This window comes from Rhipicephalus microplus, chromosome 7, assembly GCF_043290135.1.
Source record: "Rhipicephalus microplus isolate Deutch F79 chromosome 7, USDA_Rmic, whole genome shotgun sequence".
NCBI classification, from domain to species: Eukaryota; Metazoa; Arthropoda; class Arachnida; order Ixodida; family Ixodidae; genus Rhipicephalus; species Rhipicephalus microplus.
In genome coordinates this window covers 6,808,665-6,835,163 of record NC_134706.1, presented here as the reverse complement: position 1 = coordinate 6,835,163, position 26,499 = coordinate 6,808,665, and the positions used below count along the sequence as shown (strand labels likewise).

General features: G+C 45.4%; 1 protein-coding gene across 1 annotated transcript in view; it reads left to right on the top strand.

Annotated features, from left to right (window-relative positions):
* Nucleotides 1-958: 958 nt before the first annotated feature.
* retm (real-time) overlaps nt 959-26,499 on the top strand; it is a 41,444-nt gene continuing 15,903 nt past the window's right edge. The window contains exons 1-2 of the mRNA XM_075868546.1: nt 959-1,347; nt 25,166-25,315. Coding sequence (XP_075724661.1) covers nt 1,285-1,347; nt 25,166-25,315 — 213 coding nt within the window. The 5' untranslated portion in view covers nt 959-1,284. The remainder of the gene's footprint in view (nt 1,348-25,165; nt 25,316-26,499) is intronic.

The following is a 26,499-nucleotide window of genomic DNA, read 5'->3' as shown; positions in this document are numbered from 1 at the left end:
GTGGTGGCGCCACTCAAGTAGGGAGTGTCTTCAAATACGCTTTTACGTTTTTGGAGCTTATATGCAACAAAAATAACGTAAAAAAGTTCTGAAGGCGTAAAAAGTAATTATAATTAACCCTATGTAAGTGACGCCATCATTCAACAAGCAACTTTTTTAATACAAGGCATCCTCTGAAGTTAGTAGCAAACGCCGAAATTGCCGATTTCAAAGACAGAGTACAAAAAACCCTTATTCCTACGTATGCAGCGCCGTCATAGATGACAGGCGTTTCGCGCTTATCCGGCAGGCACAAGAAATCTAGGAGGCGTTGGCTAAACAAATCTTTGAACATGGCCGCCGTGACGTAATTGGATGTTGCAAGCAAATTTATTCAAAAATTTGATTGACTAACTCTGCTTGCAACTGCTCGCTATGCTTATAAGCAAAATGTGTTGTTTTTTCTTGCGAGCGCAGAACAAAAAATAAATTTAGTATATGATGTTCGAGTGTATGGGAAGGTGCACTTTCGATCGCGATTGAAATCCTCGACCCTGATTGGCTCCAGCTCTCCAGCAGCTATCACAAACAACTCAATTGTAATCGAAAAATTTAACTGAATCAAGCTGGATTGTGATTGGAAGTGCGCCGTGTAATGCCGGCGTCACACGCTGAATTGCTTGCCACGATAAAGTTCGAGCGGGATTAAGTTTATCATAACGATCGGTTGCCTTCTGTCGCTCGTTAAAGCAGCCCATTTTGATTAAGAAATTTGAACCGGATCAGGCTCGATTGCGATCGAAAGTCGTCGCGAGCATGGTCGCGCGTGACACAGTATAATTGATTTGCGACATCATGAGCTTTCACTTTCGAACACAAACGGCGTGCCTGTCGCAACTGACCAGCTGTGTAGGGGTGTTTTTTTAGGAGTAGGTCGTGTCCGTGCGGTGTTTTTCGGCATCATTTAGCTGAAGGGAGTCTGAACGTGTACGTGTGATGTGTTGGACGAGTGAAAATCGGTCTTCACGGTCCGCCGTCTCCTACCGCCTGTGACGAAAACCCGGGCTGTGCTTTACACGTACGCCGTGACATGCTGGGCACCCTTCGTGCGGCTTCCAAAGCATCGGCGAAAACACCGCGCAATGACCAGTCGACTGCGAGCGCCTTTTAGGACTACGCCGACGTCTATCATCCCGTGGTCACACTGAGCTCCGAGCCTGCTTCGATGACGCCGCGGATTTGATCGCCTGGCTCCTGTTTTCCCCCTCGTTATTCCCAAACCCAGTGTTTCAGCTCCGTGCCAAGATGGTACAAAAGTACCAGTCCCCCGTGCGCGTCTACAAGTATCCGTTCGAGCTTGTAATGGCGGTAAGTAGTGTTGATCTATCGTTGCTTGTTTTTCGCTGCTTTGTTTCTTGTGCTGCTGCTTACAACGTTGATCCGGATTCTTCCTCGTGATCTATTGCTTTAGCTAACGAGATTACCGAACAAACGCTGGTTCGTATGGAACGAGGGATTTGCTCTTGTTGCGAACGAAATGTGCTTGTAGTGTGGACATATCGCAGGTCTCTTACGAGTTTCGCTTTATCTGGCTTGTGTATTACGTCCGCATTTCGGACTAGATTTCGGCTCGCCCGTCTACATGAACCTAGACTGGACTCTGACCTATCTTAGCTGAGCGGAAAATCGGTTAATGATCCGTCGTGACAGCCTCTCGATCACAATGCCGGCTTTTTTTCATTTCCTGCCATGAAGCCAGAAGCCGCCGCGTTTCACTTTTGCGTTGTTTGTGCGCTCTCGTTTTTCGCAACGCCCTTTGCGAAGAGAAGCAAATAAACGAAGAGAAAACAACCTCGACTAGTGCCTCGAGCGGACCTTCGTACTTATCGTGTGTCGCGATTTCCCTTCCAGGTCGCGTAGTGCGTAGCTCGAATGTGTAGATTGAGTGCGCGCTGTGAATTTACTGGTGCGTGCTTGTGTGTCGTCTAATTTTGTGGCGCTCAAAATAAGTTATTCGCAACAGATGAGGCGGTTTACTATAGCCGCGTTGCACTACGACACGTTGTTTCTTTCCAAGTGGTGGTAGCAGTATCGGTTCTTTAATTTTTTTCTTCTGTCATCTAAGATATTGTGGTTTGTATCGCCGTCATCCCATGGGCACACACGGGGCTCTTGCTAGCTTGTTCGCGAACGCCTCTTTATCTACACTCGCCAAAATTTCCAATCGAATCAAACAGTGTACTCGGTTCCAAATCTCTAACCAAACAGGACAGTCACGCTATATTATTTTTTTTTTCTGATAATATGTAAGTCAGCTACAATATCTACAATAGCGCGAAGAAAGCAATAATCGAACAAAGTAGCATCGCGTATTATCTGAACAGTCAATAGACCTGTGTTTGTGAATCTGGACGTGTTGATCGAGTGATCTCTGACAGCGCAGTTTGTGACGAATATAGCTCCGCGGGAGGCTTGCCGATCCGTTAATCCCGATTGATGATGATTTGATTGATTGATATGTGGGGTTTAACGTCCCAAAACCACCATATGATTATGAGAGACGCCGTAGTGGAGGGCTCCGGAAATTTCGACCACCTGGGGTTCTTTAACGTGCACCCAAATCTGAGTACACGGGCCTACAACATTTCCGCCTTCATCGGAAATGCAGCCGGGATTTGAACCCGCGACCTGCGGGTCAGCAGCCGAGTACCTTAGCCACTAGACCACCGCGGCGGGGTGATCCGTTAATCCCGTCCAGGAGTATTTTTGGTAAAAATCGCAGTATCTAAATTGTGACTTTGGATCTTGCGCTTGTGTTCGCGTAGTTCTTCGCCTTTCAAGCGGGGCGCAATAACGTAACAATAAATAGCTACAAACTCTACCTAGCAAGTAGCCTTATTTATTTATTTTATTTACGAATACTGCAATTTGAGGGTTTTAGCAAAGTGAATATACATTTAAGTTTACATATCGGGAAGCAAAATTAAAATAGAACGGGTAAATATGTACAAGCTTTCAGAAGATAAAAAGACAGAAAATAACTTATTTTGCAATAAACAGGCATAAGGGCATATAATAAAAAATAAAATCAGCGCTGCATTCTAGATGACCACTAGCGTAAAATAAACACTACAGTGATTGAAATAAAAACAGCACCCGTACATTTGTGATAGAGTTCCACACTCGCTGCTAGAGCTGTGTAGCAAAAAGATAACTTTAGATCTACTATTTTCGCACGTGCTGGCGACGGTCCGATACTGGCGACTGTTCCTGTGAAACTGGTTCTGCAGGGTCGACGAATGTGTGTTTGGGAACTCGGCTCGTGCGATGCCACGATGGTGGACTTCGCATATAAATGCCGGACCGTGCTCTCCTCCTCTGTCATGCAGTGCATTATTACGCTACTGAGACCACGTGACATACGCCGTACTCTCCCAGACACGTGACATAAAACAGCGAGTCCGTGCACGCACTTTGTTGAGCCTCGGAACACACTAGAGTGCAATAAATTAAAAAAAAACTAATTTGATTCGAAGGAAATGATGTGTGTTACGCGTTGCCCAGTTCTGAAACCATCTCGTTTCGTTTCCGGTTCAACTCGATGCCAAATAAGGGCTGAAACCGGTGAATCCGAGAATGATACTGGAATACACGCAAATATTTATTTTGTATGAAGCTTAAAAACTGAAGTGCTGTGTGGAGCTTCACAAGAATTATATATATATATATATATATATATATATATATATATATATATATATATATATATATATATATATATATATATATATATATATATATATATATATATATATATATATATATATATATATATATATAGAGAGAGAGAGAGAGAGAGAGAGAGAGAGAGAGAGAGAGAGGATGGCAGATGAATGGATACACCGGTAATGTGTGGATTCGACCTTCATTGGCTGCATTAGCTGGTGGAACAGCTTGAGTGTTTGTTCATTTTGACGACGACCATTCTAAAAGCGTCAAAGCAGCAAGCTGGGCTACTTCTTGGTTTCGTTGATACGATCCGACGATATGTCGTCTTTTTTGAAAGACGGATGCTTCACTGATTCTTAATTACCGCGTTTTTTTTTTTTTTTTTTTTTCGCATATCGGCTCCGCGGTCTTGCGGAAGTTGTATCCCCACGACAAGGATTTCGCCACGTCCCTTTCCTGTATTTTGCGTACATTGAATATCCGGGTTCTTACACAAGGCCGGCGTTCTGTGAGGCCGGGGTGGAGCACGAGGTAATGCATGCCGATTATCCCACTGCGAAGTGAGGGATTTCTCGTGTGTGCTAATATAACGCCTCACGAACTGCAACGATAATTGCGTCGAGTCGGGCTACCAGGCTATTAGTTAGACCGGGCATACATAGCAAAAATAGTTGTTAAATGAAGCAAAAACAACTGGGGTAGCTGTACTCGGGAATATTAGGTACATAACGAGTGGTGCGGAGGAGATGTTTCGCATTTTATCGGGTAGGGTCATAACTTGACCGCTTACGTTTTTCCGCCAATCTGGCTATGCGATTGTCATTCGGCTGTGTGGAACGCTGGGCATTCTGGACATATATATATTGCGGCACTTGCCGATTTAAAGTATCTAACGTAACGCAATCGATAGCCGAAATCAGTCCGCGTTTAGTGATGCATGTCGCGTATGCAGGACAGCATTTTTTTTTTTTCGTTGTAGAACAACCAATAACGGCCCGTTGGTTTACCGTTCACCTTCCTCTGGCTGACATCGCAAGAGAAAAGAATCTGCAGGTTGACCTAAAACGCGCCAAAATTGTAGGACAACGCCACTTATCCGAGCACCAGCCCGCATACACCCATTACATATACACAATCACGGATAGGTGGGTGAGTTCATTTGGGTTCATAATGATGTGAAAAAGGGGGGGGGGGGGGGGTTGGTAGCGCTGAAACGAATACAGAAGACGTGTATACGACTGTAAGGAATCTGTTGTGGTGGGCCGTAACATTTTACAGGGTCCTGTCTTCATTTCGTTCGTTGCATTCCTCTCAGCGCTGCCCCCCCCCCCCTTTTTCAATTCATCGTGAACATACTATATATGTCACAAGTGTATAGGAGGTCTGTCTCACACTCCGCTGAATGTTCTGGAAGCTAAAACGTTCTAGTTCGCCATTTGCTAGGCGTCTTCCAGCACTAGCCAGGATCCTTAGGAGAAAAGAGCACTGGTTGCCAGAATTGTCCTCGCCGTTTTGGAGCCCCTGCAGTATGGGGCCCCGTATGCAGTGTTTTGCGATGCCACAAAGCGTCACGGTGCAGGTCCGTTTTTTTTTAAATCGTTTTTATTACGTCGAAGACGTCGAAGCAGCTTACCCGCGCAACTCGTTTGTCATCAAAGCCTCCGTCGCGGAGTGCCAGCGCGTTCGGAAGCTGGGCCCGATGACGTCACGCGCAGGCCATTCCTTGGCGCTACCATAAAACGCCAAGTTTTCTATGGGAACGCGCTTGGTAGGCGAGAAAACGCGCTAAAACAAAGTGCGTGTGGAGACGCCACCTTGAAGTTTCCGCAACAGTCGCCGTGACGTCACAGAATTTAGCGGTGTTGACGAGAGCCTATACGTTGTTTCGAATCGGTGAAAACAAAGTGCATTCTCTTCTGGGGGAGCTCGACACTTAACATACCTAGTTTCGTGAAATTTTCGTAGATCCAATGTGGCCAAAATACGAAAAACAAAAACTCTGAAATTCATGACGTCACTACCGTAAATATTAGGCGAAAATTTTTTAAAGGAACACTGACACCGAAATTCTGCGCCTTGTTTTTATTGTGTCAAAAGGTATAGCTTACGACCCGCTTATCGCGGCTGGAAACCTCGAGTGCGCAGCGGTCATTTATTCAGAGACGTCTTCAAAGCGCCAAGTCGCAGATTCGAGAAGCACCGAGCTGGGCCGGCGCCTCAAAGAGAAGGGGGCGCTGGCAAACAGCCTACAAAAACACGTGACGTAGGTTTTATTTACACTCCTCCGCCGCGTTGATGCCTGCGTTGCGAGGTGCTCCGCATCTCGCTCAGTCGCGCGCCATGCACCTTTAAAATGGATTCGAATTACGTTCTAGGTGTCATTTTCCTCTCACATTTCCTGGATGTGTATATGTCTCTAGACCATAGCCTCCTAGATTTCCCTTGCCTGCCGGATGAACGCGAAACGCCCGTCATCTATGGCGGCGCTGCCTACGTAGGGGTAAGGGTCTTATTACTTGGCCTTTGAGATCGGCAATTTTGGCGTTTGCTACTGATTTCAGAGGCTATGCCTTGTATTGAAGGAGTCGCCTGCTGAATGACGGCGTCACTTACGTAGGGTTAATATAATTACGTTTACGCAAAAAACTTTTTACGTTATTTTTGTTGCATTTAAGCTCCAAAAACGTAAAAACTTATTTGAAGAGTTAGATGGCGCCACCACCACGACGGCCGCTTTTCACGTGACCGCCGATAATCCGGCAGGCAAGGGAAATCTAGGAGGCTATGCTCTAGACAACTCTATCACACCAACACCACCTAGATAAGTTCAGGTGGTGTTGATCACACTAATTATCTCGCCTTTGAAATGTTGTGTCAGTGCTTCTTTTTTAAGTGTGATCTTTAGACGTTGCTAATAAGAATAAGCCTTTGGTGACGAAATTAACGACGTTAGCGTTTTCAGAGTGAAATCTTTCGTCACTCTAAACCTATTTATTGTTTCGCGTTAGTGTCGCTTTAAATCGAGGCCAACACGTTTACTTTCATGCAAATGAGGCAGCGCGGTTGAACGCTCCGGAGGAAGTTGACAGCTTCAACTACCGGAACAAATATTTAGGCTTTTTTTTATATATTTCGGCAAAAACACAGCATAAACGCGCAGCGTTCCCCTTCGCCTTGATTTTTTTGTTTTTTTTTTTCGACATCCTGTTGCTGACACTCCAGCTTGCGCGACCTGGGTGTCACATAACTGTAGCTGTGTATACACACACACCTTCCTTTCCTGTTGTTGAGTTTTAGCGGGACAAAAATATTTTGTAAACTGCGCCATACAAATAACATTGAAGAGCTGCTTCACTCGCACATGTGGCGTTAAGCAGGGCAGAATCACCAGATCCTACCGAGCTAACAAGCAAATAATCATAAAAAAGCCGAAAAGAAGCGGAAATTTAATTAATTGTGCTACTCTTGAAATTATTTTTAATTATGATAAACGTATGGTACTCATGCTTGTACGAAGGGGAGTTGAAAAATTTACTTTATTTTGTACATGCAGCTGAAATGTGTGAAACTATCAAAGAAAGCCCTTTATTTCTTAGCATTGTCTCCAGGGTAGTCCCCATTTGGTCGAATGCACGTTTGTCAGTCCGTGATTAACGTTACTCGTTGATCGCCCCAACACGTGTGTTTTACTTCAACGCTCAACTACTCGATATCTTGACAAACGCGCTTTAGGTGAACGTGATGACCAATAAAATATTTATATATGCCGCAAAATTGCAAATAAGCCACCCCATCAGAGGAAAAAAAAAAAACAACACGCGGCAAGTGACTAGGAAATTCTACGAGTGACGGCGGAGAAGGAAGACCCAATTCGCTCATTATGAGCGGAACTGGCAACTCTGAAAAAAAAAGACACAAGTCGCGCGAAGATATCAGGGGGTTTTCGAATAGCGTACGCTAAGCTTTGCGTATGCTATTGGTTGCGGCCTTTGCCACTGCGCAGGCGTCACAGCGCTAACCGTTAGCGTTCGCGGTCCGCCCGCAAAATATCTGAAATAGCGTGCGGCTCGCAAATCCTCTTTGCGGGGAGGTGAGTTAGCGTGTGGCAGCGTTTGCGGGGGCAAACGCTATTCGAAAACTCATATGGGCACCATATGTAAAAGCTATGCCGCCAACGCACGCTGAGGGTACGCTATTCTGAAACTCCCTACTTTTATTTAAAATAAAATTTCCTCGGTGTGGCTTCAATACCGGTCGGGGCAGTAGCACTTTGATCGAGGCGAAGTGCAGTGGTTTCAAATGGGATTCCGTGACACCATTGCTCTCAAGAAGTAAGAGGAGAAATAAACAATGATTAAAACCAGCAGCTTAGTTGGCTGGGCTGTAGGCCTCCCACGTGGGGAAGTCGTCGAGGTCTTGCCCCTCCTCCCAAGGCGGGCGGGGGTGGGGTTGGGATGTTTTGGAGGCGAGTTTGGAGGACCTATTTCTAGTGTCTGGTCGTGCTCCAAGAACTTTATATAAAAATGAAAGGGGATTTCACGCCACCTGTGCTGCTGTCACATACATGCACAGGGTGGCTGAGGTGGTGACTCAGGCTTTAAGGGGGAAGAGGAGGGGGCGACGTTCGTCCCTACTGCCTGGTTCCGCCACCGGGATTTTGAGGCTAATATTAACTCCAGCTATTATTATTATTATTATTATTATTATTATTATTATTATTATTATTATTATTATTATTATTAAAATGGCTTGAAAGTGCCGGTTTATCAAAGGTATAGGGCCTAGCTGTCGCTTCACATTAGGTGATTAGGAGGGGGGTTTGCTATCCCCTCCTACCCCTCCTCCGCCTCCGCCTATGACACGAAGCATCCAGCAAGACCGTGCACGTGCACCCGTCTCGGCCCTCGAAGGTCTTCGCAGCGAGGAAAAAACGGCGACGCTCTGGAAGGGTGCCTATTTGTGAACACGTTTCCTGCTTCCCCCTTGTTTTTTTGTCTTTTTGCGTAGCAGCGCGGTTCGACCGATGAGGATGGGCCAATGCGTTTCGTTGTTGACGGTCGGCCCGCGTCGCTCGCGAGAGATGACCCGCAAGCGCTCACCACCACGACGCAATAAGTGCGTTCCCGTGTTTTTTCAGACCGGGATCATTATGTGAGCTCGTTAAGCCACTGCTACTGCGTCCATGAGCCATATTCATTTTGTGCTCTTTTGTTGTAGCAACGAAAGTATTGGGGATTTACAAGCAGTTTCATGTATGGTCTGGTGAATCCGGCTCGTAGCCAGGAATATTTTTTTAGGCGGGATGGGCACTCGTTGATGGATGGATGGATGGATGAAAAACTTTTACTGGGGTCCTGAAGGATTCCACCCCCGTTTTATAGGGGTAGGATCGCGGGCCGCTCCCACGTTGGGACGGGGAGGCCCAGCCTCACCGCCGCATCGTGGGCCTTCTGGACAGCCTTGAGTTGTTGTATGATGGCCTTGAAAAACACCAATTTTTTAATATTTGTCCTTGGTGAAACACCCCCTTCCCCCCCTCCATCGTAATTTCGATCGAGGGGGGGGGGGGGCATGTCTCTACTGCATCCCTCCCGACTACGGGCCTGGGTCTAACACGTGGAGCTGAAACGTGGAAAATAACAAAGCAACTAAAGTAAAAAAAAAGTTGAAGATTGCGCAGCGTGCAATGGAACGTGGAGTGGTATAGCTAACATCAACAGATTGGAGGATGGTGGAATGGGTCAGGGACAGGGGTTGCAGACATATTTGTTGACATCAAGCGAAAGAAATGGACCTGGGCTGACCACGTAGGACGGAACGTCGGGGGACAGTAAGAGAAATTACAGAATGGTCACCAAGGGATGGAAAACGCAGTCGGGGAAGGCAGGGAGTTACGAAATTCATAAGTTCACATGAATAAAATGGAATCGGTTCGTACAGGATAGATAGAGTGAGCTTTATATTATTGAGAGAGAGGCATTTGTCCTGTAGTGGACCAAGCTGAAAATTATGAATGCGGATGATGGAGTGGCAGTGCATGGAGCGACCGAAATTTGATCAGTTAAAAGGATTTGGGAAATCGCGCCGTTAGTCGAACCGCTAGGAGTTACTCGCACATGTCTACCAAATCAGAATGTGTTTTCCAGCAAATTCGGGGAGGCCGTCCTGCTGGCGAAAAGCTGAGACATGCTGCATGAAATGTGCCTGAAGACAGTGATGTAGGCAGAAATGTGTTGGGGGGGGGGCATGTTTCTGATTCGACTCGGGGTTCGGGCAGGCGAACGAGTGTCATTTAGTGCTATGTCCTATGACAAAGAAAGAAGGCTTTTTTTTTTGGAAAACATTTTTCAATACAGCTACCCCAAAAAGAATTAAAAACAAACAAAAAAGCCCACTCAGTTTAGGTTTCGATATCGAGGTGGCGGCTTCTCGATGACGTGTCATCACGGTGTGACGTCACTCGGAGACGGTTGACTAGACAGTGGAGCGAAGGCTACGGAGGCGGGACTTCCGCGAATTCGTGTTGCTATAGTATACGGCAGCTTACGGCCCGTTTCGGTTTTGCTCGTTCACATCGCTAACGCGTTTAGAAAAGCACGAGAAATGTAAATGGGAGGAGATGGCTCCGTGTACAGTTTAGCGCCATATCCCGAGTATGGCTTGCTTGCCCCGCCGCGGTGGTCTAGTGGCTAAGGTACTCGGCTGCTGACCCGCAGGTCGTGGGTTCGATTCCCGGCTGCGGCGGCTGCATTTCCGATGGAGGCGGAAATGTTGTAGGCCCGTGTAGTCAGATTTGGGTGCACGTTAAAGAACCCCAGGTGGTCAAAATTTCCAGAGCCCTCCACTACGGCGTCTCTCATAATCAAATGGTGGTTTTGGGACGTTAAACCCCACAAATCAATCGAGTATGGCTTGCTTGTAGAACTGAATAACGCGCTTGCGGCGGCGCACTGATCCACTACGTAATGGATGCCGGGATTACTTTGCAAAACAGGTGGAGCTCACTAACAAATTGGTGGAAAAGTAAGGCATTCTTGCAGAGCGAGCAGTGACTATTTTCCTTCCCCGCAACTGTTTGAGTCTCGTAATAAATAAAGAGGGATTCATTCGAGATAAACATACGTTAAAATTGACGATAAACTTGTGTACTGCTTTCTGCAGCGTGGGCATGCTCTTGAGTTCTGTAGCTTTGCTGCCAAGAAATGTTGCCGCGGAGTGCAGTGGCAGTTCCGCGTCCGTGGTGCACGTAAACATCCAGCTACTCCGAGGACCACATGCAGGACGCAGAATGAAAACATTTATTGCCGGGAATGTAGATCAAGAGAGCACTGGGCGGGTCCCTATTCCGGGACTCCGTTGGATTGTGCTGCATTTCGCGCCCGCTCCACGAGTCTCCGCCGGTCCTCGAGGTCTACCTATACCTCGAGGACCGGGAGCTTATCCCAGACGCCATGTTTGGGTTCGGGGCATATCTGTCAATGCAGAACGCAGAGTTAGCAAACCCTTGTTACCCGACCGTCGTAATAATGCTAATGCTGGATGACGAAAACCTTAGAGGGGTACTGACTCGAAATTTCGCGACCAAGGTAGCGTCGATTCCCGTGTAGTATACATGCGTACGTTATCTGCAGAATATCAACAGCGAATATAGCTTGGAGGGTATTGCAATTAATTTTGAAGTTTTCCCGAGCGACGAGAGTTGCAATATTGGGTTGTCGGTGATGCATTTTAAAGAATTTCGTAGCGCGAGGCGAAATGCGAAAACGGGAAGGGCTCTATCCTCTGCGTCTATCCCTTCCTGTTCCCGTGTTTCGCCTTTCGCTGCAAAAAAAAAAAAAGTTTCTCATTAAAGTTTTTTCATTCCATTCGATTTCAATTGCGTGAGCGATTTACCCCATCGCGCTATTGACAGCCTGGGATTCCCTACTCTTCTTATGTAACCATGCTGAAGCCCCCCCCCCCCTTTGTTTTTTTGTAGTTCTTGGTCGTGGCGTGGCGCACGAGTTGAAAGTTTTGTTTTTGATGGCACTGATGTCCCGTTTCCTGTTCGAAAAAAAAATTCTTGATAGGAACCGCGCGATCAAAAGTGCGTCACAATTCTGTATGCTGGCATGCGGACATGGTGGAGCGTTGCAACCGATAGGTGGTGATATTTGCACTCGGTGGCTCGTCATTTTTGAAACCGAAACTGACACTGCTCGGTACTAATAATAATACACCTGTAATTAAATATCTGTCACGTGCTGCGGAAAACGACGTGACGCGTTGACTAGCAGGTCCCCAGGAACACATTGCAAAAAAAAAAAAAAAAACGTGAGGCCGAACGTTTTGTGTCAGTATACCTCTGACAACGTAACCAACGTAAAATTCTTGTACTTGTTAATTGTCTGACTCGGGTGTGTGGAGGGCTTTGATAGTGTTCACCATATAATCTAGAAATGCCCCTTTTAAGGTGCCTCAAAATCGTGTCGGTACTCTTTTAATGATAGAAATTTTGATTTTTTAAAGATCGCAATGTTTCTCGAGGCTGCAGTGACTGCGCCTGGTGGATGTCTGGTCATGCATATTCCCGGGGATGTCTAGATGATACGCTGCGTCCAGTCGGCGTCGATCATTTGGGTGCGCATAATTTCCGTGTCCTGCGGACGTCCCTCGATTGTTTGCCAGCAAAAGACATTAGGGGGACATGCTGGGTACATTAGACGTTGTTGGACTCATAATGTTTGCTAACTAATGTTATGCTCGCTGCGGATGCTGTGTTGCAGATACAACGTTGGACGCGCATGCGTGTTAAGAGGTTTGTATGTGCTCCTATACTCGACAGCTTGGCCCGCTCAGCGTGCCGGGCTCAGGCTAGCTTGTTTTTTTTTTATCCGGCTAAGTGCAAAGCCATAATCAAGCCCAAAATATAGCTTAATATGTACTGATGGGCTATTGCATGGTGAGCCATGATTTTTTGAAGACATAACCACTCTAACCAGTACGGAGGTTGCGCGCATGGAACGCAGCAAAGAAACAAGAGTATTATCGAAGCATTTGAAATCGACAGGTGGAAAGATAAATGTGTCAGTTGCCCCTCAATATCGTTCTCTAAGGAAAAAAAACAAACAAAGGCGCACCAATACCTTGGTATATTACCACATGCTGTTTTTTTTTTTTGCAATTTTTCATTAGCACCTCGTGTTTTGATGCTTCTACTATTTTATTTTATTTTTAGTATTCATTGTTGTCACTGCTATCAATGCGCATGTCCGTGTTCTCATACATAAGCCGGGTCATTCCAAAATGAATCATCAGTTGGAGTACAGCGCTTGTGTTTTCGTCATGACATACTTTGGCCGTAAAATCACAAACACAGAGCGAAGGAACACACAACGACAAGCACACGCGTTCTGTGTTCCTTCGCGCTGTGTTTGTGATTTTGCGGCTAAAGTATGTCATTAAGCAAGTACCAACTAGGCTGACAGTCTTGTTACAATTTGTTTGTGTTCTTTATGTGTGCGTCTCTTTTTTGTATCCTTTTGTGCGCTGCTTCTTCAAAATACCAAAATATACCTTCTCCGCGACGGCCCCCTCTCTCTTTCTCTGTTAATTCTCCTTCCCTTTGACCATTATAAACGCAAGGGAAGTCGCGCAAGATGCGATTTGTGATTACCTGTCCGTGGAATCATTCTCCTGTCCTGCATATCGGGCACTAAACTACTGGAGGAAGAAGCAGTCTAAATATCTCAAGCTTGCTATGCTCGCGAAAAAGATATTGGCATGATTGCGAATTTCACAGTGCGTTAACATACGAAAAAAAAAGGACAGAGTAGCAAAGAGCGCTGACTTACAACTGGTGTTAATTTCGCGGAATAGTAGATGTTATATGTATAGATCAGGCCCGTAGCAGGAAGTTTTTCGGGGGGGGGGGGGAGGGGGTGGTTGTCCCATTCGTTGAAGGCCTTGAAAAACACCTTATATTTATTATTATTATATTTATTATTTTCCCTCGATGGAGGTGAAATGTTACCGCCTCGGCCGCGGTCCAGCCCGTGACCTTGGTGTCAGCGGCGTACAGTGAACAAACTGGAATATGTATTTAATATACGTATGTAGCCGTCATCGTTTGCACGACGGTGGGTGCGCATACCCCCCCTCCCCCTCCCCGCGTCCTGCGAACATTTATCCCGCAGGAGTGTGGGACGAAAAGGTAAATATGCAATATCCTTTTTTAGACGTCCTCAAGATATCCGCCGGACGTCACCGAAGCGGTGCGCGGATATTGTTTGGCGATTCGGGTTACCCGGGGTCGATTTTTTTGTTCCAGCGGTATATATAGGGCCGCGACGTGGGCGTAGCCAGGATTTCATTTCCTGTGGGGGAATCGGGGATAGGCTGGCTGTGCGTGTTTTCTTTCAGCGCGTATATAGCTTGCTGTTGCACATTTCGGAGTGCAAGTGCGTACCAGATACAGAAAAGAGATACGGTACATGCGACTTCGCAGTTATGTCTGGTGAACATTTTGGTTTTGGGACGTTATTACACGGAGGCCGAACCAAAATGACAAAAACATCAATATTATACTCGGAACTGTTCTGATAAAGAGTTTGAGAGCCTTCCTCTTCTTTGAAATAAGGTAAGGTTCACTTCATTCATTCATTTTACGTGCTTGTTTTTTTAACAGTAGCTTGAGCCGTGACGTCACATTATCTGAGGCGCATGCAGGGTGCAAGGGTTCCTTTTCTCACCCCTTAAAATCGAACCGTGTGTGGTATACCTGCAAGCAAACGTGGATTCAGGTCGGCCCATCATCAATTGCGGTCTGATTTTTACACTGAATGTCACACGCGCTCTTCCTGAAAGACATATTATGCAACTTTTGAGAGCCGAACTTCTTAAGCGCACACTAAAAATAAACGATGACTTGGTTTAGATTGATAAATTGTACCCGGAGAAGTCTAATGCCACAAGTTTCATTGTCATAAGTCCATTATTAGCGGGGAAAGCAAGGTTGAAGACTCAGTTTGAAATTTCGTGCTGAAATGTCCACGCGTAACGTCGAAAATTTTCAAAATGTTTTTTTTCTCAATATTTTCAAGGTCGATGAAATTTTCTGAAATTTCGTATGCTAAGTCTTCAGCCTCAGCAGGTGACAATCTTTTTTTTTTTTCCTATCAGAGAGTACGTAGGATCGAAATTTGTGACGTCACGTTGTTTGGTGCGGGATCCTCGAGGTAGCGTCTCCACCTGCATTTTAACGCGATAGCGTTAAAGAGCTCGTGTCGCGAAGAACCCGCCGCTGGCGTCGGCCCCGTTGGTTGTGAGCGAAAAATAGTCTGTGCGTCTGTGACCGAAAAATCAAGTTACTGAGATAGCCACGGGAAGCCGCTACTTGTCCACGCGCGCGCGCGTGCGATCGCACTGAAAAAGCCGTGCATTAGAAGAAAAAAAAAAGTGCTCAAGGTCACGAGGCGCGGTAGTTTCTTTGCCGTGCCACCTCTCCCTGCTTAGCTTCCAGCGCTTTCGTCGGGACGAGAGAAGAGAGAATGCAATTGCAGCATGCGACAAACCTTTGTAACGCCACTCACACTGGACGGATTCTTAAAATTTTTGTGACGTTGAATTCGTCAGGCAATAAGCTCTTCTATTGAATTCATTCCATGGTTACTTGAAAAAGTGTTTCAGGACCCCTTTAATGCATTTTGTTCGACAGGTGTCGTGACGAAAACGAGCCCATTCGGCGATAATAGCGCGCGCTGGTCCAATCTACTGTGTGCGTGTTTGTGTGTGTGCATGTAACAAAACATATGAATGAGTATGCACTTAGCGGTTGAAGGGGGCAGTAGGGGCCGGATTTCGCTATCGCGTTGAACTCTTAACGAAGCTTAAGGGTCCCCCAATTCTTTTTCGCGCGTTTCTTCGCCTATCAAAGAGTGGTGTTTTCGGGATTGTAAAATTGCACTTCAGTAATACGAAAAACGAAAATTCGTCACGAAAGCGATAAATGCGCACGCTGTAAAAAAAAAAAAAAAAAAAAACTACCGAAGTCACTCAACCACATCAGGAGGAAAGACGTGCGCACGGCAGTCGAGAAAACCCGACCGAGAACGTGTCGGTTGAAACTCGTATAACGGAAGCCGCAGGGACACTGGGCCAACTCCGCGTAGGCGTGAGATCACTGTAGCGCGACACCGCATATGCAGGTCACTGGGCGAGTCGGTCGTACATCATTAAGCAAGGCTCTGCGCAAGAGAAACGTGGGCGAGAGCAGGACAGGCGCAGACTCGCGACTGGATTTCTACTTTGAAGCGGCTACTATACACCTAATTTGCTATCGCAATCAGCGTTATGCGATATTAATTCTTGTGCGTTCACAAATACACTATAGCGAAATCTCGACGCGCTATAGGAAACACTGGCGCACTACGACGTCGTTAAAGTCTATGGCGTTACGATGAGGAGTGCGGAGATTTCAAGGTGGCGTCGTCAACCGCATTTTTTTTCTTTTTCGCACCTTTTTGCAGCATGGCGGAAAAGTAATTCAGGTAGATTGCCACTATCCCTCAAGAGGAAGGTATATAACAGCTGTATCCTGCCGGTACTTTGCTGTGGAACAGAAACCTGAAGACTTACAAAGAGGGTTCAGCTTAAATTGAGGACGACGCAGCGAGCAATGGAAAGAAAAAAAAATGTAGGTGTAACCTTAAGAGACGAGAAGAGAGCAGAGTGGATTAGGGAACAAACCGGGGTTAAGGATATCATAGTTGAAATTAAGAAGAGTAAATGGACATGGGCTGGACATGTAGCGCGTAGACAGGGCAACCGCGGGTCATTGAGGGTAACTAACTGAATTCCCAGAGAAGGCAAGAGAGGGGGAGTCGGAAGGTTATGTGGGCAGATGAGATTAAGAAGGAAGGAAAAGAAGGAATGAAAAACCTTATTTGCAAGGGTTTGGGACAGGAGTCATGAGCTTGATGGGTGGGGCCCCAAGTCCAGGGCTCCACTGGCGTAAAGTGTGGGATTGGGCTAGTTGGTAATCCATATAAAACTTCTAGGCGCGTAAAACTTCAGACAACTAACATAAGAGACAAGGACGAGCGCAGCTCGTCCTTGTCTCTTATGTTCTGCGGAAATTTCGCGGTCTTCTGCGGAAATTTCGCGGTCTTCTGCGGAAATTTCGCGGTCTTATGTTCTGCGGAAATTCTGCGGTCTGCGGAAATTTCGACCACCTGGGGTTCTTTAACGTGCACCCAAATCTGAGCACACGGGCCTACAACATTTCCGCCTCCATCGGAAATGCAGCCGTCGCAGCCGGGATTCGAACCCGCGCCCTGCGGGTCAGCAGCTGAGTACCTTAGCCAATAGAACACCGCGGCGGGGCTGTGTGTGTGTGTGTGTGTGTGTGTGTGTGTGTGTGTGTGTCTGTCTGTCTGTCTGTCTGTCTGTCTGTCTGTCTGTCTGTCTGTCTGTCTGTCTGTCTGTCTGTCTGTCTGTCTGTCTGTCTTCTGCTCTATCCCGCCCTTTATGCACCATGGATAACCAACAAGCCCCCGGTGCAGTTCAGCGTAGACGTTGAGATTTCTTCCCTCGGGCACCGGCAGGTCTTGACGGCCCTGTCGCGTGCGCACTGGACGGCCAGGATTCGCTCTTTGAAGGGCTTCGCATATAGGGCGTTCGCGTGCTGCGCCTACTTTTATTTCCCAGAGAAATAAGGCGAAGGGCACGGATTCGGGGGAAAAAGTGCGCTTGCCAAGGCTTCATCGCGTGATGTTCTGTCGTCTCCTGGTCGTTTGCGTCCTCTGCGATCCGAAATATACCCCCTCCCCTCTCTCTCTTTTCTTGCATTGGGATCTATTGGCGCGCTACGCGTGTGCAGCCGCTATCAACGGATACGCCTTTTTTGCGGGTTCCAAGGTGGTGGGCACCTCTGATGGCTGACATTTCCGGTTCACCGCATGGCCGGCTGCACTTTCGTGATCGCCGTGCGCAAGGCCGCGCCCGCTATCGATCGGAGCGCTTGCGTGACGGCCGCAGTCGAGCCTGCACACACACTCCCGCAAAAGCGACGCTGTCAGAAAGCATATCTTGGACGTACCGGGGGTTTATTGGCCTATACACTGCGAGTGTCGCGCCAAAATGGTGCTCATCTACTGCCACAGCCTTGAGTGGCGGCGCTGGCTGACCCGCCGCGGTCGTCTTGTGGTAATGGGGCTCGGCTCGACTGCTGACCCCAAGGTCGCGGGATCGAATACCGGCCGCGGTGGCCTCATCGTCGATGGAGGCGAAAATGCGCGTTACAGTTTCCCGGAGCCCTCCACTACGGAGTTTCTCGCTATCATATCCTTGTTTTAAATTCCCGGGCTTTGTTCGCATCCTAAACTGACGTAAAGAAGAATTGTGCCACTGGATCGCTAAGCGCACTCTTGTGAGGTGTAAACATGAAAATGTGTTTTTTTTTTAAACAGGAGCTGTTTAGCCTGACAGAAATAACACTGAGCAGCGCGAAAACGCTTCGCCGGGCAGCGCAGTAATCGGCTGGCGCGCTCTCTTTTCGAGCTCTTTTTCATTTGTGGAACCCTTGTGTTCCGCTCCCGCTGCTTCGAGTTCTCCAGCGTGGGATGCAAAAAACACGGATGGGCGAGAGAACTAATTGAGAGAGAGATGGTGAGGGAAACAAGAAGAAAAGGAACAGAGATATAGGGAAGAAAGAGATGAGTAGAAGCGGCACCAAGCTCCACGAAGATGAGGCTTTGGACAGAGGGACATGCCCGCTGCCGAGAAAGAAATTACAAAACGCTATAACCTTGCGCAGAGTGAGTACCCTCCTCCTCACTCGAAACTAAATTGACCTCAGGCGCTTACGTTTAGATCGCTATAGACAGAGACACACCCGAATATTTTGTACACTACATGCAGTATATTCTGAATACTATCCAGATGACGCATGCCCCACATGTGGAGGGAAGTCCATGTTAGCGCATATGCTCTGGGGATGCCTTCAATGAAGCTAAGATTCCCCCATGGCCACGTGGGAAGCGGCCATTCGCAAGCCTGCTCCTGACCGACCAGCTTTGGGCTGTTCAGCAGGCCTGTGAAGTGGCTAACAGGCTTGGCCTGACGGCCCCGATATGGGGGTTGCCCACTGCTTGGTAGAGTGCTCTCCGTAGGACCTAAATAAAGCTATTTCAATTAATCAATCCAACTTTGGGTAATTTGGTCATGATTGGCTGCAACCAGGTTAATTATAGTGACCATCTATGTGTGCCAAGCATGAGGAACACCCTCCATGACTGTTCATTAACAAGCCAGGTTTGGTCAGCAGTAGGTGCAGTGCTTAGTAATTTTGTTTCAACTCCGGGCCCCGGCTGCATCAGTGCCTTCAGAACTATGTAGATGCTATCATTGCGCCTTCAGTGACCAGCATTTCATGAACAGCAAATGAAGGGCTCAGTAGCTTCGTTTTGACTTCGGGCAGTGCAAGCACAAAGTCGCAAAACTCAAACAAGGTAGGAAAAGTTTCTGAATGTGAAGATCTCCAGCTACGGTCTTTATGCTGGTATGAAGCTTGTTTGCTACTTTGCGATGGATGAACGATGAGTTGCCAGCCATTTTTTCTGTCGAAAAAATTGTCGCATGCTTTTTGTGTTGCTGGTGGTGGCGGTATGTAAAAAACGTATGGGTTCAAAACTTGTTTCGACTTGTGACACAGGGGGTCATGAGTTTTGGTCACGTTGTGATTGAAGCCGTTAATGACATTAATTTTGGCTCTCAAACTCCTAGCTGTTTTGCAAAGCAATTACTGAATTTACGTAATCGTCTAGAAGATGAAAGTGCATTGTCGGAAGAGACACTTTGTTATTGTTTTCTTTATGATTCTGATAATTTGGCCTTTGGTTAATTCATAGATTATTTTCAGTCCTGTGTAGTCCGAATTAATGAGCTTTTGCTGTTATGAGCACAACTGTTACATTGCAAAATCACCATGCTGCTGCAACACTGCCTGCACAGAAGTTCAAGGCCAGTTAATACTGCAAGAGGTGCAGTCCCCTTCAGGTCTTCTAGTTATAATTTGCCCTTATGTACCTGTGATTCTCCTCTTCTGCACATTGGCACATGTTGGAACCGCACTCAGTTCTAGAGGGGGAGGTCACCTTCTGTCTGCGCATGGCCTTTGTGGAGGCCAGGCAGGGGATGCTTGTTTTCCCCAAACTAGTGACATAAAGCTTTCAAGTTAAAATTATTTAAGCAATACTTATCTATTTCTCTAATACTAATCTATTACAAGGTGTTACAATCAATGAACTGTCTTTTGCTCATAATTTTTTGCACGTGCATGTTCTTCAAGTAACATATTGTTATTAGTCCATGCATGCATTTGTGCATTCCTGTTCCGTCACCCAGCAATCACCTGTTATAATAGTGAAATCATTTTACCCCCATCAGTAAACCACTATTCCACAATATCAGAAACAGCAGTCCTGCCGCTAGAAAACATTTGGTAAGCCAAAAAAGGAGCCAAAAAGAGGAGGACTGGTGGTGATACTGCCTCTAAATTCCTGCACTACTTTCTGCGATGTCACATATCTTTAACGACGTCTGCTAAAGTTGATACGTCGCATTCTGAATAAGCTGGAGTCATGACAAGTTTTGATGGATTTATCGAGGCAATGTGGCCCTCAAGTAAAAAAAAAGAAAGAGAGAAATGTTTGAAATATGGCACATCACAATGACGTGTCAGGCGTCAGCGTGAAATCAAAGAGCACAACCTGATTTTCTCTTTATCATCTAATTAACCACCTATTCTTTCAAAGGTAACTAGCTGAGTAATTAAGTGAACAACATACAGACAGAGGCTGCGAATAGAAAAAAAAAAACTTGAGTGCTTCTGTTTCCCCTATACTTCTCACAAGTTTCTCAGGGTTCATGCAGGTCCTTGAAGTCCTTGAAAACCCTTGAATTTGAAAAGTTTGTCTTCAAGTTTTGAGAGTGTTGAAATTTTTGTAAATCTCTGAAAATCCTTGAATTTTCTTTCTTTCTTTTTAAGAAAGATCGTAGCACATTTCACAGTCAATTATTTGTGATGCCGTGAATATAGCATGTGACATATTTAATGTGCCCATCATAATAGAATTGAGTACATCAATGCCTTCAGCGGGGAACCAACACTGTGCATTTTCAGTTATAATAATATTCGGAGTTTGACATTGCAAAACCAAGAGATGACTTGAGAGACAGCATGGTGGAAGGCTCCGGAAATTTTGATCATCTGGTGTTCTGTAACATGCACTGACATCGCACATTACACGGGCCTCTACCATTTCATCTTTATCGAAATGCGACCGCCGCATCTGGGATCGAACCCGCGACCATGAGGCCGAGCACCGTAACGACTACCCTACCGCGGCGACAACACTACATATTTGGAAAATCGCAATATGCTGGAGGAGGTTGAAATGCTTACAAACAAGAAAACGAAACTAGAAGTCACTTTTAACGAATTGGCAGCTACATCAGACACGCATGCTGGAGATCAAGTTGAACCAGCTTGGGAAGACTACCAATACCAAGCATGAGGTTATAGTGGATGTTGATATGGAAATTTAGGAAAAGCAGCTAGGAGTGGCACTTTAACCTTAGTTTTGCCTATCTTGTGTTTGCATCTTGTTTCCCACTTAAAGCGATTATCAATACAACTCCAAGAAACTATAAAAGTTGTCTAGAAAGAAAATGCTATCAAAGCCACGTCTTCGATGTTGGCTCCAGCTATGTTAGCCTTTTTCGACGAATTCTAGTTATTTCAAGCCACCATTCTTCCCTGAGGTAGTGTTGATTGGGTTTCTAACAGACAGTGTGACCTGTCTGTTAATTCACACACATATCCTTGAAAGTCCTTGAAAACATTTGAATTTTTTTCCTGTAAACAAGCATGAACCCTGGTTTCTTGTATTTGCTTTATATAAAGCATTGGAGAAGGGGGATCGTAATGAATAGGTTGTTGATAGATATCACAGGATTTAATCATAAGTTTCTAGAGCACTACTAGTTGGTTCGAGGTTGTCTTTTTTGAGAAACATCTAGTGACAGGAAATTTATGCATCATGCTGCACACACACAGGGATTTTATTAATGAATGTAACCAGTTCTGTTATTCGTTTCATGCAATGATAGCCACAGGAGAGAATGTAAAACATAGTCGTCATGCTAGTCTTGAGGGTGTGGGATTGCATTTGCTCTTTGTTCATCTGTATACCCGTACAGCTCGGAGCTTGGGGCGACCTCCTGTGGGGCAGTCTGTGCTCTCACCAATTGTACAATCTATACTGCGTTGTGTACGGAGGCCTTGTTTGCGTGCCTTGTCACTCATCCCATTTCACTACCTGAAGCTGCGGCAGTTCTTATAATATTGTATTTCTTTTGAAAAAGTACTCGCACGGAAATTCTTCATTTCTGTTTTCTTGCGTCAAATGAAAGGCAGAGCCCTCAAGAGCTTATAAAATGGGCTGTTATGCGTGAAAGCTAGGCTTGGTTCCTGTTGTACCTTGATGCCACGCCACAGTACGAGCTTAGAGTGGCAGAGAGCTGAGCCTAGCAGGTAGGTGTTCATGTTGAAAGAGAGGGGGCATGCAGGCGCAAACACAAACACAGCCGTGGCAACGAAACTCTGTGCGCAGGATGTCTTGACTTCTCTCTCTCTTTCTTCTGTACATGTTTGCAGGCGCGGTCTCTTTTGCACGAAATATCATAGCGAGCTCACACAAGATATCGTGAGATTTTCACAGCTGCTCCACTGTGTGGCTACGCAGGTGACATGGAGATGGTCGATTTGTATTTCTGTGTATCTGACGTTATAGCAACTAGCCATACCTGTGCATGAACTCGCCAGAACTTGACTTCAAGATCTAAATAAAATATCAGCATCTACTGAGCCTTACATTTGCTCAGAGCCATCACTGTAAACAGGTGATTAGTATGGCACAATGAAGTCAGCTTTGAAAATTGGGTTCGGTAAGCCTTTAATTACTGCTACGTGAAAAGTTGTAGCCATCATCATTGTAAGCTCCCCTTATCTATTTTATTCTTGTTTTATTATCTTTGATTGTATTGATTTTGGTGTATGAACATGAATAGTTCTATAATTATATATTTGTTTTCGTATGACTATAGGATTAGTGATTGCTCCTGCTGACTGATTTCCCTGAGCCTGATTTTTTTAGACCTATTAATTATTAGACAACCTTACACATGGGAGCAGCTACTCAACAGTGTCACAATGCATATTCCAGTTACCATTACATTAATATTTTGTTAACAGTCATCATAGATACTTCTCTCTCTTTAGCTTGGATTATTCCTAGGACTTCTTGGGCAGTGCAAAGAAACGGACATAATGTGTTGATCACATGCATGGTGGTTATTATGCCGGAAAAAAATACTAAACACATTTGGGGCATAGTAACTCGTGTTTTGAGTGACAGTAAAACTCGCATGCGTGCACATTACTTGAAACATCAAGGCGCATTTTATTACCCAATGTGAAATGTGCAGTACTGCAACTGAAAGTGCTGTGCAAAGCACAATGGAAAGAGAAGAAAAAAAATGGTGTGTATTGTTATATGTGCAAAGCCTTGCATTAATCATATCCATGTGAGTGTCCGAAAAAATGCATAACATTGGCTTCATGAGAAATGTGGCTAATGTTAAAAGACAGTCAGCCAACATTGTTGTCCATATTTATTTTCTTTTTATCTAGTATCATTTCGCAGACTGTCGTGAACACTTTGAGGCACGACATATCTAAAACTCGTCTTGTTACATTATATGCTATAAGTTACTGTATATGTGAATGTAAGCCTACATTATGCTACTTCATATGTTGAAATACATCATTGTATTCTGACTGCTTCTTGTATGAAAGCTAGCACAATACTTTTGGTAGCATAGTGCTAGCTGTGTGTCTGCGAGACAGTGCTTCTTCATTAAAAAGTTCTTGAACTTTCTCAAAGACCACTTACGTAAAAGGGTTTTTAGATGCTCGTGCAACAGCTGAATGAAGAGTCATTTATTATATGAGCTGTTCAGTTCACCCAAAACAAAATTTTTTCTCGCTATTTCTTAACTGGTTGACACACTAGAATGTGTACACAATGGTGCGGAGCAGCTCCAGTGGTTATATGTACGAACTGCTTTGAGAAATTCTAATATGTGCTTCACAAGAGCAGCTGGACCCACCAACACCACTTTTTAGAAGGTTTATTTGTCATGGATGCAGGCATATGGGCAGCGATCAGAAGCGTTTGGCCAAGCACAGCGATCAAGCTCAGCAGCTTATGCCAGGGGGGGATGATGCCTATATCTAGAGCTCTTTTTTCTGCAATGCTGCAATAACTTTTATAAAGGGTGCAATGACCGTTAGACCCAAAAATGGTCATGTTTGCAGTGCTAAACAGTGCTGTTTCCACAGATAGATGCAAGCAGCCGAAGGAAAGGGTGGACACATACCGGTTGTGATGCTCTTTGAATGCATTGTGTTTTTATCTTTACGATATCTAAAATAATGCTTATCTCAGTCTGCAGTGTTGCAAGCACAGGGGCAGTGTCGCAAGACCTTTGCACTGTGCTCAAAAAAATAAAAAACACACTGAGGCGTAGACTTCGTGGCAAAATTTTCCTTCTTTTTCGTATGGCACATCACCTATTACATACATAAGCTGGTGGGAGAGACTGCTTGTAGAGGAAGGAAAGTTTGAATGATGAAGTTGACCTAGCAAAGCAACTTTTTCAGATGGTGAAACTAAACATTGCTTGATAGTTTCACTACCTCAGGGAGTGATAGTGATTATGCTGGGTAACTCTTGAGTAACTTGAGCGAATTTACTTTATCATATGTCTGCCTCAGGTATCACTGAAAAGTTGTTAACCTGGCTGCTGTTAACATGACACACCACAAGACATGCTGCTGTTAACATGACACACCACAAGACATGCTGCTTCCAAAATACAGGGGCAGAATCTGAAAATTTGGTGTGGCAGCACTGCTGCAGTTTTTATCAATGTTAAAATTTAAAATAATACTTTTAGCATTCTGAGTGAAGTGTTTAATTTCTTGAGTAAAGAAATTACATACTTTGCTCAGAGGGCTCAAACTGTCTGTTAACGATCCAAAGGACTTAGCCACTAGCTCAATGAGTTTGCAGACAGTTGTCAAAGCCATTTAAAACACCTTTGTTATTTTTAATAACCGGCTGACAGGTTTTTGTTAAAACCACAATGAAATTGGTAATAAAGTGAAGCAAGGAGTTTGCAGGTGTAACTCATGGTCTAGCATCTGTTCGAGAACTTACTGTTGGTCTGGCGCATACATTCATAGGCTTTTCATTTTCACTTGCATAAATTGCAGCGAGCTTCCTCATGACAATTTCTTTTTTTTTTGCATGGTGATATTGCATTGTTTCATGAACGGTCATCTTTTGTGCAGGCATACGAGCGGCGCTTCCCAACATGCCCAATGATCCCCGTGTTTTTGGGCAGTGACACGGTCTCGGAGTACAAGAGTGAAGATGGTGCAGAGCACGTCATCGAACGCCGGTGCCGACTCAACGTTGATGCACCATATCTACTGAAGAAGGTCTGGAAGTTTATTTTGTTATGCAACCTCTTTTTTGCGGAGCCGAGCTTGATTGTCATCTCCATGAGACCTAAAATCTTACTTGGCAGGCCATCTTCAACCACATTATTGTAAGTTTAGGCTGTTAGTTGTAAAAGCCACCTCATCTCTATTTCTGGTCAAAGAGATTACACAGAAGCATCGTGGGGTCTATAAATGAGGCATGCTCTTAGATCGAACGGATACTGCAGATGTGGTCGAACCCAAACCAAACGAAAACATTTATTGGACTTCCATTACATCGACGATTTTGTCAGCCGAATGAAATGCACCACTAATAACACGCTAAAGGAGCCTTATGCAATCATCAAATGCACTCAATCAACACAACAACTACAAGGAAATGCGAAGGCGTCGCCATCAATGCTCGACTCTCATGCTCAGCTGCTCATGTCTCATGTGCCACCACCAAACCTCGCTATCAGGTGTCACTGCTGGCCCTACCGCGCTAGCCATGATAATGATGATGAAGCAGTAGGTGGCACAATGCCAGCTACTGCTCGATGGTCTTTAACCCTAAATGCGGCCTATCTGTGGAACACGTGTGCCACGAGGTGCAAACAACCTTACAGGGAGTGATAGCACCCCCACAGCATACTGGTATGCACGCAGCAGACACACATGTTGCATGCATGTGCCAGCAGAAGTGCTTCAAAACTGCGAAGTTAATGTGGAAGAAAAGTTTGGGTGCACTGCTTTCCCTGTGTATATGATAGTAAAACATACACTGCTTAGTGTATGTACCGTGTTACCTTGCTTCACGTCATACAGGAGCTCCTGCGTTCGCTGCTTTTCAAGCATAGTATGACAGCTGTGAGGGTGTTGTGTAAATATCGCAGATGGCATTCCACTTCATGTTTGTCAATTAGGGCTTTTTGCTTCTTGAATGGAACGGTTATGCCAGATTGTGAAGCAGGCTGAAAATTGGGTTATTTTCGGTGATTGTAGTACATTTATTTTATTTAAATGCCTTTCCAGTGCACAGAACCATTTTCTGTTTTAAGGGAATGAATGAGCTGACAGGACATGCAATCTTGCTGTATATAATTTGTGTTTTTGTGTCTTTGAACACGTATGTGCAGTGTATTGCCATAGGTTCAGCTAGCATTTTCAAATGGCCTACCTGCACAGTCGGAGACTTACTG